The sequence below is a fragment of the Scyliorhinus canicula genome, chromosome 15 (assembly GCF_902713615.1).
Source record: "Scyliorhinus canicula chromosome 15, sScyCan1.1, whole genome shotgun sequence".
NCBI lineage: Eukaryota > Metazoa > Chordata > Chondrichthyes > Carcharhiniformes > Scyliorhinidae > Scyliorhinus > Scyliorhinus canicula.
In genome coordinates this window covers 62658532-62674545 of record NC_052160.1, presented here as the reverse complement: position 1 = coordinate 62674545, position 16014 = coordinate 62658532, and the positions used below count along the sequence as shown (strand labels likewise).

At 46.2% G+C, this 16014-nt stretch overlaps 1 protein-coding gene across 1 annotated transcript in view; it reads right to left on the bottom strand.

The window, feature by feature from the left end:
• The window catches only part of LOC119978154, a 512568-nt gene that overhangs the window by 404277 nt on the left and 92277 nt on the right, over window positions 1–16014 (bottom strand). Inside the window, exons 18-20 of the mRNA XM_038819593.1 lie at window positions 13932–14087; window positions 7927–8114; window positions 2491–2576 (exon numbers count right to left, since the gene is read on the bottom strand). Of these exons, the coding sequence (XP_038675521.1) occupies window positions 2491–2576; window positions 7927–8114; window positions 13932–14087 (430 nt within the window). The remainder of the gene's footprint in view (window positions 1–2490; window positions 2577–7926; window positions 8115–13931; window positions 14088–16014) is intronic.

Here is a 16014-nt window from a genome sequence, read left to right as displayed (position 1 = left end):
TGAGTTAAGAGGACCACTTAAATTGATTAACAAAAAATTGGTGAGTGAGAAATTGGAAATTACATTATTGGATTACGTGTCAAATATGTAATGAAACGGGCAGCGGACAAGAAATCCAAAGTTCGTAGTTTTGCCAGTGGAGATAAAGTTTTAGTGTTGTTAACAGTGGTAGGTGAACCTTTAAAAGTAAGGTTTTGTGGACCTTACCAGATTGAAAGGAAATTAAGTGAGGTGAATTATGTGGTAAAAACGCCAGATAGAAGGAAAACCTACCGACTGTGTCATGTGAATATGCTTAAAAGGGAAGGAGAGAAAAAGGAGGTATTAATGATTCTAACTCAAAGTGACGAACCAAATCCAGATGACTGTGAATTTGACATACCTCAAATTAAATTTGAAAATGAGGATGTTCTTAAAAATTGGGATAAATTGTTGAGTTACCTTCCAGAGGAAAAACAAACTGACCTGAAAGAGTTATTGATATCACATGGGCAAGTTTGTTGAGATAAATTGGGAAGTACTAAAATAGCTATACATGATGTAGATGTGGGAAATGCTGTTCCAATCAAACAACATCCATATAAACTTAACCCTTTCAAATTGGCACATGTTAACAAGGAGATTGAGAGTATGCTTAAAAATGGCATAATTGAAGTGGGTTGCAGCCAATGATGGAGCTCACCCATAGTGATGGTACCTAAACCAGGTGGTACCCAACGGTTGTGTGTGGGCTGTAGAAAGGTTAATGCAATTACAAGAATGGACTCTTATCCTATCCCTTGTTTGCAGGATTGCATTGAGAAAGTGGGACACTCAGCTTTTATTCCCAAACTGGATTTACTTAAAGGTTACTGGCAGATGCCTTTATCCGCCAGGGCGAAGGAGATTTCAACTTTTGTGACTCCAGATGGTATATACCAATTCAAAGTTATGCCATTTGGCATGAAAAACACACATTTCCAATTGTGTGGTATACATCGACGATCTGGTAATTTTCAGCCAGACATGGAAAGAGCATTTAAAACATCTGATGGAGTTATTCGATCGACTTCAGGAGGCGGGTTTGGTGATAAACCTAGCCAAAAGTGAATTTGGAAATGCCCAAGTCACTTTCCTTGAAAAGTTTCCGATACCCTCAAGACAAAGGGAAATAATGCGATTTCTTGGCATGAGTGGATCGGATCGAACATTTGTGCAAACGTTTTATCGCGTGATTACTCCACTGATGGACTTGCTGAAGAAACGTTGAAAATTTCAATGGACAGCGGACTTTCAACAGGCATTCGACAGCCTGAAAGCTGTGATAACCAATGCTGGCAGGTTTAGATCACTCGGCTAAATCGCTGGCTTTTAAAGCAGACCAAGCAGGCCAGCAGCACGGTTCGATTCCGTACCAGCCTCCCCGGACAGGCGGCGGAACGTGGCGACTAGGGGCTTTTCACAGTAACTTCATTGAAGCCTACTCGTGACAATAAGCGATTTTCATTTCCTGTGTTGGAGAATTACAAGGGACTCTGCGATCAGAATGAACTAAAGTATCTGACTTTAAAGAGAAATGCCGAGGCATAGAGAAATGGATGGATCGTGCAGAGACCTTCTTGTTCAAAGAGACTGTCAATCGAGACGGATTTCAGTTGGAGAAAGAAGAACGAAAAAAAATGGACTATATTATTATACCTGTTTGCGTGTGTTGTTTTTTTGAAACAAAAAAGTATATTTACTATGTTCATTTCTTAAAGGATGGTGAAAAGGTGAAAAATGAAACCATCTTGAAGTTGATGGTTTATTTATTTTTTCTTGGGGGGAGGTGCCATGTGAGAGTACCTTTAAGAAATGGGTGTTTAAGAAATGTACCTTTAAGAGATGGGTGTTTAAGAAATGTACCTTTAAGAAATGGGTGTTTAAGAAATGTACCTTGAAGAAATGGGTGTTTATCAGTGATGTCAGAGTGTGGGTGGAGCTGGGCTTTCTGTCAGCTTTTTACTTTTGTTTTAGATTGTTTGTTGCAGGGTGTATTTTAGTTTTGTTTTCAGAGCTGGATAGCTGCAGTCGCAGCCATAAGGTGTCTTAGAATCTCTCTCTGTAATCTAAAGACTGTAAATGGATCCTGGTGATTTAAAACAAATAACAGTAGTGACTTTAACCTGATGTGCTTCTGGTAAAAGGTGTTTTAAGTCTTATGGAAGTTAAAAGGAAAGCTTGAAGGATTACTTAGTGTTGTATTCTTTGGGGGTTGTATTTGAATTAATGGTTGCTAAGATGTTCACTGTATGTTTTAAAAAGGTGAACTTGAGTTCATAGAATAAACATTGTTTTGCTTTAAAAAATACTTTTCCATTTCTGCTGTACCACACCTGTAGAGTGGGCCATGTGCTTCCCATACCACAATCTATTAAAAGTTGTGGGTCAGGTGAATTCCGTGATATACTTTGGGGTTCTCTAAACCCTGGCCCATAACATTATGAATGAAATTAAGCATTATTTCATTACCTTTAGCATTGGCTAGTATGATTTCATATATGCGTTTTTGATCACTGGGTTTCAGCGTATTTTTGATGAAGCTCAGTATTGAGACACTATAGAAAATGGACAGAAATACATCAGGTACACAGTTACTGAAATTAACACATACTTAGATTTAGATTTATTATCAAGTGTACCGAGGTACTGTGAAAGTTTTGTCCTATGTACAGTCCAGACAGCTTGCTCCATACATGAAAACATAAAACATACAATAAATACATGAGAAGACATAATGAAAATACATAAACTTGGATAGCGGGTGAAGTATACTCCCATGGGATTAGGGAGTTGAAATTACTTTCAGTGGTATTTCTCAGGAATGTGGTGTCATGTTTGCCTGTAATTGACCTGTATGCTAGTGTATATATTTGCTCGCTCATTTACATTACATTAGCTCATAAATAGATTAAAATAGCACATGTTGAAATTTCAGACAAAGGTATGTTGACTACTTAATGTTGAGAACTTTAAAGACATACACAAACACACCATAAAAATATCTGAATTCTCTCCCCAAAACCATTTGTGGCAGCACTGCCAAGGACTGGATTGTTGAAGAAGACCCTATCACTTCCCAGGGGACCTTTGGATGGATAATAAATGCAGCTTTGACAATGCCACCGACACGCCAAAAATCAAAATAAATGCACACATTAATCCATCAGAAAATTGGATATTAGATTTCTCTCACACTATCGCATCCTTTCATTTAAAAAAAAAATTAAAATATTAGAATTTTTACATTCAACACACTTAACATTACAAAACAAAATAAAACCAACACCAAACCCTGACCCCGCCTCCCCCTACAACCCAATCAACCACCCCCCTAGTGACTGATGGTAACCAGCTCCCCGAAATGCAGTTTAAACAAATCCCATCTTTTATGGAACCCCTTCACTCACCCCTCTTAAAGCAAATACCATGTTTTCTAAGTGCAAAAACTCCATTAATTCCCCACTCACATTGAGGCACGGTGTGAAGAAGCTGACCTACACCCCGACACCCAAATATGACCCCCAGAGACTCCCCAAAAACTCCCCGGGGCAAACAAGAATGGGACCATTGCCAGCGCCCGCAACCCCAACCTCTTGCAAGAGCCTGCCTCCATCCTCACCGACCAACCCTCCATCTCCCTGCTCCAACCCCGTAGCTTCAGATTTGACCTTGTGTCCATGGAAAAGGTGGTTCATTAGTTGAGGTGGGTGAGGGGGGCCGTGTATGAGCATGGGAAGAAGACCAGCTGCCTGTTGGCAGGCTAGCTCTGCTGGCAGGTGAAGGTGAAAGTGATTATTCGGGTCTGGAATCGGACAGGGGTGCTGGTGGTGGCCGGAGCAGGTAAACAAGATATTTTGAGGAGTTTGATAACAATTTGTAGAAGTCAGAGCCTCCAGAGGATCAGTCGAACATGAGGGAGTTTTTGGGGACTGGAGTGTCCCGAAGTTGGAGAGGATGAGAGGGCTGGGTTGGAGAAGCCAGTGGGGGCAAAAGAAGTGCGGGTAGCGATTGGGAAAATGCAGACGGGTAAGGCACCGATGCCAGATGGTTTCCCGATGAGTTTTATGAAAATTTTATGGATACGTTGGAGCCGTTGTTGGTGGAGATGTTTGAGAATGTGGTGGCTAAGGAGTCACTGTGTACTCGTGGATCAATGACTTTGTGGTGGATACTCTGCTGGTGGGGGTGGTCGACTCGGGGTATTCGCCGATTGTGGTTTCTGGGTGGACTAGCAATTGGACCAGGGGGAGGCAGTGCCAACATTGAAGATTAGACCGGGAGTTGTTAGCAGACGAGGAGGTGTGCAAGCAGGTGAGGGCTGCCATTCAGGGGTTATTCAACACGGGTGAGGTTTCAGCCGCCACGCTATGGGAAATGCTTAAGGCAGTGGTCAGGGGGAGTTTATATCAATTCGGGCACACAGGGCAGGACGGAGTGGGCAGAGATGGTTAGGCTGGTGGAGGAGATCCTATGGGTAGATTGGAGATACTCATAGGCCCCTGAGGCAGGCTTGTTGAAGGAGTGGCAGAACTCTAGATGGAGTTCAGGTTGGTGTCAATGGGGAAGACAGTCGGACAGTTCAGGAGGGCCAGGGGGCAGTGTATGAATATGGGGAGAAGACAAGTAGGATGCTGGCCCACCCACTTAGGAAGCAGGATATCGGAAATTTGAAGGATGGAAGAAGGGTGGCCTTGGACCTGGTGGGGGTAAATGGGGCACTTGAGGAATTTTAAGAGGCTATATGAATATAAGAGGTTATATGAATCTGAGCCCCCAGCAGGAGGAGAGGGAATGCGGCAATTTCTAGATGAGTTGGAGTTTCTTAACGTGGAGGAGGATCTGGTAGAGGGCCTAGGGGCAACCATTGGACTGGTGGAGGTGATGGAGAGCATGGGGCGGTAGGCAGGGAAGGTTCCGGCCCGGATAGGGTTCCCAATCAAATTTTATAAAAGGTTTTCTGGTGATCTGGGGTCCCTGTTGGTAAGGGCATACAATGAGGCGAGGGAGAAGGGGAGCTTCCCCGTACATTATGGCAGGCTTTGATATCCTTAATTCTGAGGAGTGATAAGGACCCAGAGAAGTGTGGGTCCTACCAAATGATCTCGCTGCTAAATGTGGATGCCAAGCTGTTGGCAAAAGTCTTGGCCTTGCAGATCGAGGACTGTGCCAGGGATGATAGGGAAGGACCAGAAAGAGTTTGTAAAGGGGAGGAATCTGTCGGCGAACATTAGGCATTCTATTGAATGTGATTATGATGCCCCGGGTGGGACAGGAGGTGGAGGTGGTGGTCGAGATGAATGCAGAGAAAGCTTTTGATTGGGTAGTATGGGATTATCTGTGGAAGGTACTGGTGCTTTTCGGGTTCGGTCACGGGTTAGTGGATTGGGTCCAGCTGCTTATAGGGCACCGGTAGGATGAATCGCCTGAGTTTGGGGTATTTTGGATCGCATCATGGAACAAGGCAGGAAGGTCCACTCTCCCTGTTGCTTTTTGCCCTGGAAATAGAGTCATAGGCAAAGGCGCTTAGAGAGTCAAAGTGTTGGAAAGAGTGTGGAGGGGAGTGGGGGGGAGGGGGGGGGAGTGGAGCACAGAATTTCACTATACACGGACGATCTGTTACTTTACATTTCAGACCCGATGGGAGGCATTGGGGGTGATCATGAACATTTGAGAGGAATTCGGTCGGTTGTCCGGGTATAAATTAAATATGGGAAGAATGAGGTCTTTCCAATTCAAGCAAGGGGCAGGAGGGAAGGCTGGGCGAGATGCCGTTTACAGTGGTGGCGACGAACTTTAGACATTTGGGTATCCAGGTGGCGCGGGGATGGGAACAACTACACCAATGGATAATGATGCGGTTGGTAGAGCAGATGAAGAGAGATTTTAAGAGATGGCACATACTCCCGCTGCCACTGGCTGGTGCTCCTGGAGTGGGGACTGGGGGAGGGGGGGGGAGGGGGTGCTGGCCTTACCAAACTTAATGAACAGCATTATGAACAGTGCAGAAAATATAGCCATAGTTAGGAAGTGGGTAGTGGGGGAGGGGTCGGTGTCAGAGCAGATGGAGGCAGCCTCTTGTAAGGACTCTAGATTAGGGGCACTGTTGACGGCATCTCTGCCGTTTTCACCGGCCAGGTACTCCACATGCACGGTGGTGGTGGCCACCCCGAGGGTGTGGGGACAGTAATGGCAGCATCTGAGGTCGGTGGGTGCCTCGGTTTGGGCACCAACCTGTGGGAATCATAGATTTGCTCCAGTTTACGGGTACTGGGGCTGGCGGCGGGCAGGGATTGAGCAGTTCATGGATCTATTTGTTGGGAGCAGCTTCTACTGGAATTCGAAGTGGAGTATGAGCTGTCCAGTGGGAATGGCTTTTGGCACTTACAAGTACGGGATTTCGTTAGGAAGCAGGTGTCTTCCTTTTCCGACATGCCGCTCCCGGGATTGCAGGACAAGGTGGTGGCGAAAACAGGAGTTGGCGTGTGTTGGGTGTCGGTGATTTATAAGGAATTAATGGATTGGGAGGGACCCCCGATAGGAGACTTTAAACAGAAGTGGGAGGAAGAGCTGGGGAGGGAGGTGGAGGCTGGGTTATGGGAGGAGGCTCTGAGGATTAGAATACATGAATGGCAGAAGAAAGGTGAGCGGTGTGTTAAAGGGCAACTAGGACTAAGTGGGGTGGGGGGAGGGAGAACAATGGTGAAGGAAAAACAGATCAATGAAAGAAATGAAAATAAATTGCTGGAAATAAAAATGGGAGGAAGGTGGAAGGCCCAAAGTTGTTGAACTCAATGTTAAGTCCGGGAGGCTGTAATGTGCCTCATCGTAAGATGAAGTGCTGATTCCCCTGTTCCTAGTTGCCCTTTGACACATTGCTCACCTTTGTTCTGCCATTCATAGAATCACAGAATTTACAATGCAGAAGGAGGCCATTCGCCACATTGTGTCTGCACCGGCTCTTGGAAAGTCCCCACCTCCACCCTATCTCTGTAGTGACCCGACCCAACCTTTTTTTGGACACTAAGGGCAATTTAGCATGGCCAATCCACCTAACCTGCACATCTTTGGACTTTGGGAGGAAACCAGAGCACCCGGAGGAAACCCATGCAGACATGGGGAGAACGTGCAGGCTCTGTACAGACAGTGACGTAAGCCGGGAATTGAACCAGGGACCCTGGAGCTGAGAAGCAACCGTGCTAATCACTGTGCTACCGTGCCGCCCATTCACACATACTAATCTCTTTATGCACCGTTATCAGCATCCTTCTTAGCCTTAATCATCCCCATTTATTTTGTCTTCTGCCCTCAACACCTTTGTCAATCTCCACCAATCGCTGACCCCCTATCCAGCCCCACCTCTCCACCCCCCCCCCCCCCCCCCCCCCCCCACACACACTATAAATCTGACCCAATTTCCAGTTCTCTCTAGCTTTGACAGAGAGGTATCCAGACTCTAAACATTAACTCTCTTCTCTCTCCACAGATGCTGTCAGACCGGCTGAGATTGTCCAGTATTTTTTGGTTTTGATGTACAAGTGTTATTTGGGGGGAAAATGGTAATGTACTAACTTCAATCCTCAAAATACAATGTTTAAGTGGTGTTCTTGGATAGCAAGTATGAAAATGTGAAGTAACATCTGACTGAACAATATCTTGTAATGGACAGAATACAATATGAATAACTTCCTAGCCTATGTATGTGGAAAAGGGGGAAAGCAAAAACATGTGAGAACTAAGCTAAGTGTACGGTGAAAGTTCTGTGGACGCTATCAAGTGATCTGTGTGATCTGATTCCGAGAGAGGAATGATTTTGTGGTCATGTTCTACTCAAAGTTACTGAATATTATAAGAAATTACACAAAATTACAAGCATTTCAGTTCAGGATAGTTGAGAAATATACTCACATTTTTCTGATAACAATGCATGGGATTTTCAGGAAAAAGTTCAAAGGCAAAGTAGTTTCATCGATCAATGGCAGAGATTGATTTATTATATCATGAAGCCATTCTTTCACATGTGTTTTACGTAGTCCAGATACGTTTTTGTTAATTTCAGAGTGCACGCCCTCTACGATGGTAGTTAAGACATCACTCTGAAAAATAAAAATAAAATAGACTTATCTTAAAGCAAAATATTACATGAGAACACAAAGGCCTGGATTTTCACCATGTTGAGTGACTTTAAAAATTCCGGGTGGGTCCCAATTGCGGGTTCCCAACCCTATTCCCAAGCTACCTAATTTTCTTTTTTTAAAAAATATATTTATTAAAGGCTTACAACATTCCAACACACCCTACCTTCGTAATTTTTCTCCCTTATCCCCTCTCCCCCCAACTGACCCATCAATTCACATTGAAGAAATCAATTAACAGTTTCCACCTCCGGGTGAACCCCTCCTCCGACCCCCGCAAGGCAAACTTGACCTTCTCCAAATGCAGGAATTCTGCCAGGTCACTTCCCCATACCCCTGCTCTCGGCGGCTCTGAGTCCTGCCAGTACAATAAAATCCGACTCTGAGCTATCAAGGAGGCAAAGGCCAATACTCTCACCCCAACTGGGCTCCCGGGTCTTCCGACACACCAAATATTGGCACCTCTGCATTAAGGACCATCCCCACACCCAGGATCTCCAACACCACGTCCGAGGAACACACGACAGAAACCCCTAAACCTTAGACATGCCCAGAACATGTAGGCATGATTCGCAGCACCACCCCGCCCCCACCCGCCGCAGCACACCGCCCACACCTATCCTCCAACCTGCAATGAACTGGCTTATCCTCACAACTGTTATATGGGCCCTCTGCACTACCTTAAACTGGATGAAGCTGAACCTTGCACACAATAAGGGATGGGTTCACCCTCGCAGGGCCTCATTCCACATCCCTGCCAGCACTTTCTCACCCAATTCCTCCTCCCATTGATGCTTAATCTCCTCCACCGATGTGCTTTCTATCTCCATCAGTTCACTGTAGATATTCGATACCCTCCCCTCCCCAATATCCTCCCCTCACCAATATCCTCCACCGACAACAGCTTGTACTGCAACACCGGAGGCAGCAGCCCAGGCAAGGACGGCACCTCTCTCCTCACAAAATCACTCACCTGCAGGTATCTGAAACCGTTCCGTTCCCTTTGGGCAACTCATATATTTCCTCCAACACCTCCAGACCTGCAAACATGCCCCTATGAAGAAGTCCCTGAAGTACTCTATACATACCTGCCGCCACCGGCATCCAGCTACTCCGGCACAAACTTGTGATTGTCATAATCGGCGCCCATAATGACATGCCTGATGTGTTGGGCACTCTTGATACGTTAAGCACATACAGGCCACCAACACTGAAGATGGTTCAACACTATTTTATTAACTCTTATAAAATGCTAGACATACTGGGCGCGATTCCCCGCTGCCCACGACGGGTCGGAGAATAGCGGGAGGGCCTTCCCGACATTTTTCCCGACCTCCCGCTATTCTCCCCCCCCCCCCCACGGCCGCCCCACGACACGAATCGCTGCTCGCCGTTTTTTTATGCCGCGCTGCTAGCCCCGACCGGGGGGGGAGAATCGGGTCCCGGGAGGGGGCGCGGAGGCTGCCGTGAAACACGGCCAGTTTCACGGCAGCCTTTACGACTCTCCGCATTTGCGGAGAATCGCGCCCACTATTACTGTGGGTTTACATGGTGCGAGATTAACTAGAGATCTGTGCCTGTCCTAACCAGTTGAATCACTCAGCACGTGGTGAGAGTCTGCACTGTAACTGATAAGCTCTTGTGCTTCTGAGAGGCTACATCCTGAATGAGCGGGAAAAGTGATGCCCTCTGTCTTTATAGTGCGTGTGTTCTAACTGGTGATGGGCTGCGGTGTTTGTGCATGTTGATTGGTCCTAGTGTATGTCCATCAGTGTGTCTGCACCATGATATTCTGGTGTACATTATGACAATGCCCTCTCACCCAAAATGCTACCTGCACTGGTTCCACGCCGTAATATTGAAACCACCACTGAGCTCACTGAGTAGCGGACCGGCGAGAACGGAAGGGCGTCAACAACAGTGCCCTCAGACCCATCCCCCGACATGATGCTGCCTCCATGCTGACTAACCTCCACAGCCATTTCCTCACCATTCTGATATTCGCTGCCCAATAATAATTCATCAAACTTGGCAACGCTAGGCAGCCCCCCCCCCCCCCCCCCCCCACCCCACTCCCCCTCCAACGGGAGCCACGCACCCAGCCCTCATCCCTTCTCCAAAACATCCTCCTCACCCGCGGGGTCTTCCCCCTCCACACAAAACCCAAAAGTATCCCATTCAACTTCCTAAAAAAGGACATGGGAACACAAACAAGAACCTGGGCAGTACCATCATTTTAATCGTCTGCACGCGCCCAACCTGTGACAGTGGCAACACATCCCACCTCTTGAAATCCGCCTTTATTCCCTCTGCCAGCCATGCCAAGTTCAATTTACGTAACTGCTCCAAGCCCCGTACTACCTGGATTCCTAAATACCAAAAACTCGCTCCCACTACCCGGAATAGCAACTCCCCCAACCTCCTCTCCTGCCCTCTGGCCTTAAATCAGAAACACCTCGCTCTTCCCCATATTCAATTTTCACCACGAAAACCGACCAAATTCCCTTAAGATCTCCATAACCTTTTCAAAACGATCAACCAGGTCCGAAATATATAACAATAGACTTCCACATACAGTGAGACTCTGTTCAGCCTCCACACTCCCTCACCGCTCAATCTCTTTACAACGCCTCAACACCTTGAGTGCCATTGCCAGTGGCTCTATCACCAAGGCAAAAAGCAATGGGGAGAAGGGGCACCCCGTCTCATTCCCCAAAGTACCCTGAACTCATCCGTTTTGTCCCCAAGCTAACTAATTTCAATAGTGCTTTTAAAGCAAGTGGGCTGGTTCTTTACCTGAAGAGATAACCATATAATGATAATCTTCATTAGTGTCACAAGTAACACTGCAATGAGGTAACTGTGAAAATCCCCTAGTCGCCACAGTCCGGCATCTGTTTGAGTACACTGAGGGAGAACTCAGAATGTCCATAGCACCCAACAGTACATCTTTTGGAACTTGTGGGTGGAAGCCAGACCACGCAGACACTGGGAGAATGTGCAGACTGTGCACAGACAGTGACCCAGGCCGGGAATTGAACCCAGGTCCCTGGCGCTGTGAAGCAGCAGTGCTAACCACTGTACTACTGGCATATCTTGTTACTCTGCAATTTTGATTAGGTCAGGCCAGGTTTTTAAAAAAGCACCTCAGAGGAATCATTAACCAAAGTCTGCATGAGGGGACCTTTTAAAATGTTCAAAAGGTCCTCCTTTTGTCTCTAGACCAAGCTATGCAGCCCGAACTCCTCTCCCCCCCTCCACCATCTACCCCCAATGGTCCCTATACCAAGTTCTGTCCTTCCGCCAAAGGCATGTGGCCCTTCATGCTCCTTGTTCCAATCTCTGCCCTTACACCCACCACCTATAGTCCCTCAAACTACGGCACTTGTGCCCATACCCTACGATCCTTCATGTCCGCTATGCCAAGCTATGGCACTTCAATGCTAATCGCCCTCCTGTACATTCTTTAGAACCAATTAACTTTATAGTCGTATGTGACAGATATTCAGACCCTTTGAAGTATTAAAAACCACAAACCATTGACACAATTGACTTGTATAAACACAGTGAAATTGACGGTAGCCATGATGTGGAGACGCCAGCGTTGGACATGTGGTGGGCACACCAGGTTAAAATCCAACAGGTTTGTTTCGAATCACTAGCTTTCGGAGCGCAGCTCCTTCAAATTCATCTGAGGAAGGAGCTGCACTCCGAAAGCTCGTGGTTCGAAACAAACCTGTTGGAATTTAACCTGGTTCTTACTGTGAAATTGACAGCAGTGGTCAAAGAGTTTTCAATCAATCTTTTTTTATCTGAGGAGCAGCTGTTTCAATAATTGTTATGGTTGTCTAGACTCTCGACAAAGTATACAGTCAACTATTAGCTTTGTTGAAGCATCTCCTCCCAGAGGAAACATTGATTGACAGCTCAGGCTTGCTGATCTCTGCTGTCAATTTCACAATGTTTGTTCACACAAGTGAAGAGATTTCAAGAGTTTGTGGTTTGCATTTTATGATACTTTACAGGGCCTGCATAATTGACACATTCATTAGCTTGCCACATAAACTCTTTTTTTTTAAAAACATAGCAAAAAGTTATGAATGGATTTCACTGTAGACTATGAGCCTCATTGCGCCGATACTTCCTCAGGAAACTAAGGAAATTCGGCATGTCCACATTAACTTTTACCAACTTTTACAGCTGCACCATAGAAAACATCCTATCTGGTATGGCAATTGCTCAGCCCAGACCGGAAGAAACTTCACAGAGTCGTGAATACAGCCCAGTCCATCACACGAACCTGCCTCCCATCCATCGACTCCATCTATATCTCCCGCTGCCTGGGGAAAGTGGGCAGCATAATCAAAGACCCCTCCCAACCAGCTTACTCACTCTTCCAACTTCTTCCATCGGGCAGGAGATACAAAAGTCTGAGAACACACACGAACAGACTCAAAAACAGCTTCTTCTCCGCTGTTACCAGACTCCTAAACGACCTTCTTATGGACTGACCTCATTAACACTACACCCCTGTATGCTTCAACCGATGCCGGTATTATATAGTTAAATTGCGTACCTTGTGTTGCCCTATCATGTATTTTCTTTTATTTCTTTTCATGTACATAATGATCTGTTGAGCTGCTAGCAGAAAAATACTTTTCACTGTACCTCGGTACACGTGACAATAAACAAAATCCAATCATTGGTTCTCGAAAGTGTGCAGCAGATCAATGGATAGGGACATGCCATATCTTGGCATGGGGGAATAAGGGGTCATAAAGGATGGGTGGGAACATGAACGAGGCATGTGGAATGTTTGGAGGTTGAGGGGGTATGAGGGATGTAGGCCTCATATAAGGGCAGCACGGTAGCGTTGTGGCTAGCACAATTGCTTCACAGCTCCAGGGTCCCGGGATCGATTCCGGCTTGGGTCACTGTCTGTGCGGAGTCTGCACATCCTCCCCGTGTGTGCGTGGGTTTCCTCCGGGTGCTTCGGTTTCCTCCCACAGTCCAAAGATGTGCAGGTTAGGGGGATTGGCCTTGATAAATTGCCCTTAGTGACCAAAATTGGCCTTAGCGTTGGGGTTGCTGGGTTATGGGGATGGGGTGGAGGTGTTGACCTTGGGTAGGGTGCTCTTTCCGGGAGCCGGTGCAGACTTGATGGGCCGAATGGCCTCCTTCTGCACTGTAAATTCTATGATATTCTATATGTGTTTGTGAATTTATTTTAACTGGGATAAATATCCATGGCGCTGATGTGGGCCTTTCAAATAGCCCACTTCTGCGCCCCTCAGTCCTGTGGCTGCCTCCAATAATCTTCCCTGATTGGCTGGTCTGACTCCAGCCCTGACCCAACCCCAGCAATGAAGATTCTGCTTTTGCAAGCACTTTCTCCCAAGGTGGACAGGCTGAGCCAGGAATATTCGTGACTCCCACTGCCTGCCATGAGGATGAAAATCGAATTTCCCTCAACTTGCTAACCACTAGGCCACCGTGCTGCCCCTGGAATTAGCTCTTGTTAGACAGTCCCAGCTTTCAGCCAGCTGAGGGGCTTGTGTAGCCAAAGCAGGCAAAGAATAACAAAATCACAAAATTCTAGTTGGCCTAGCTGCCAACGGATGCATAATAAGACACTTGGACCTTAGTAAAGTACTCTGGAATTCTATATCCCACACACTCAGCTCTGATGTAGAATGGACACAATTTGAAAAAACTATTCCAATTTAGCTGCGCTTTATCCATTGACCCCGAAAAGTAAAAGTAATATTTTCAACTTACATTCTGTGTTTTAGCAATTAATTCTTCTATAAATAACTTTAGTCTCTGGAAGGGTTGGATTTGGATTAAGATGTTGATGAGAATCTCATGGTCATCAATGATTCCAGGTTTACTCAGAAAATCAGCCAATTCCTTGGGATCAATGCTGTCCAATAGCTGGAAAACACAATCGGGAAATTCTCAACTGGAAGCCAAGAAATTGAAACAGATGAATGTACAGGTACTTCTGGAGAAAAAATTTAATTTGTTTGACTACGTTTACAATGAAATACTGCAGATATAACGTATTTACGTGCTAACTTTCACTTGCTCTGCAGGAACAGGACATTATACAAGTCAAGATAATATTAGGCAGCTCTCTGCAACATCCCAGCTCACCAGTTTTTGGACATGGATCAAGGAATATCCATTACATGCACCTAGACAGATATACAGGGCCACAATTAATAGATCACAGTCATGCTCCTTTGGCATCAGACCCAGCACACTTTAAATCACTATTGCAAGGTTGCACTCACTTTCATCCCAATTAAAACTATTGATGGGCTTGGCATCTGAGAACAGGGATTCTGAGTTGCAATTCTGCAGATCACCAGATATTTTACTGCCCAGTTTGTCACGATTTAACTTCACAATCACAACTTATACACTTTGGTTGCTTTAAAACATTTTAGTTGCTTTTGTCCGCTTTCTTGTTGCTTTGTTCAGGATAGTAAGAAGTCTTTCAACACCAGGTTAAAGTCCAACAGGTTTGATCCAAACAGTAGCTTTCAGAGCACTGCTCCTTCCTCAGGGATTCACGTGAGGAAGGAGCAGCGCTCTGAAAGCTAGTGTTTGAAGCAAACCTGTTGGACTTTAACCTGTTGTTGTAAGACTCCTTACTGTGCTCACCCCAGTCCAACGCCGGTATCTCTACACCATTTGTTCAGGATGGTTAAGGAACAGCAATAGCAACCTTTTTTCAAGTTCATTTATGGGATGCGAGTATCGCTAGTTAGGCCAGCATTTATTGCCCATCCCTAGTTGCCCTTCAGATGGTGATGGTGAGTTCCTTCTTTAACTGCTGCAGTCTTTGAGGTGTAGGTGCATTTAGGGAGGGAGTGCCACATAGTTCCCCCAGCGATAATGAAGGGATGGCGAATTTTAAAAATGTATGTAATTACAAACAGCGAATAAACACCCCGGGAAACATGCTTCACAACAATCAACTATAAGTCTGTACAGATTTTTCCCCTTTTTCAACGCCCCACCGCCGTGACAAACAACCCCTCAAACACGGTCACAAACGTCCCCACCTTTCCTCAAAACCCCTGAAGAGCCCGTTAACTCATACTTTATCTTCTCTAATCGCAAGAAGTCGTACAGGTCACCCAGCCAAGCCGCTACCCCCGGTGGTGATGCCGACCGCCACTCAAGCAAAATTCACCGCCGTGCAATCAGAGCAGCGAAGGCCAAGACATCGCCCTTCTTCCTCTCCATGAACTCCGGCTTTTCTGAAAACCCAAATATCACCACCAAGGGTCCGGGTCCACCTCCTCCTCCACTACCCTGGCTAAGACCGCAAACACTCCCACCCAGAATCTTCCAAATTTTTCGCAACCCCAAAACATGTGCCTGTGATTCGCTGGCCCCACCCATACCTCTCACACTCATCTGCTACCCACTGAATGAACCCACTCATTCTCGCCAAAGTCATATGCACCCTGTGCACCACCTTAAACTGTATCAGGCTCATCCTTTCACAAGAGGGGGTCCCGTTTACCTTACTTAGTGCCTCACTTCATTCTTCCCAATTGATCTTCCGTCCAAACTCCGCTTCCCATTTCTCCTTGATCTTCACCACCCGCTCGCCTCCCTGCTCCCCCAGCCACTTGTATATATCCCAATTCTTCCTTCCCCTTTCGATCTGGAAGCAGCAGTTGCTCCAGCAAGGTGTATCCCGGCAACCTAGGGAACCCCCTTCAGGCCTTTTGCGCAAAGTCCCTAACCTGCAGATATCAGAACTCACTCCCCCTCGGCAGCTCTACCCTCTCCCTTAGCTCCTCCAGAATGGTGAACCCTTCCTCCAAATACGGATCCCTCA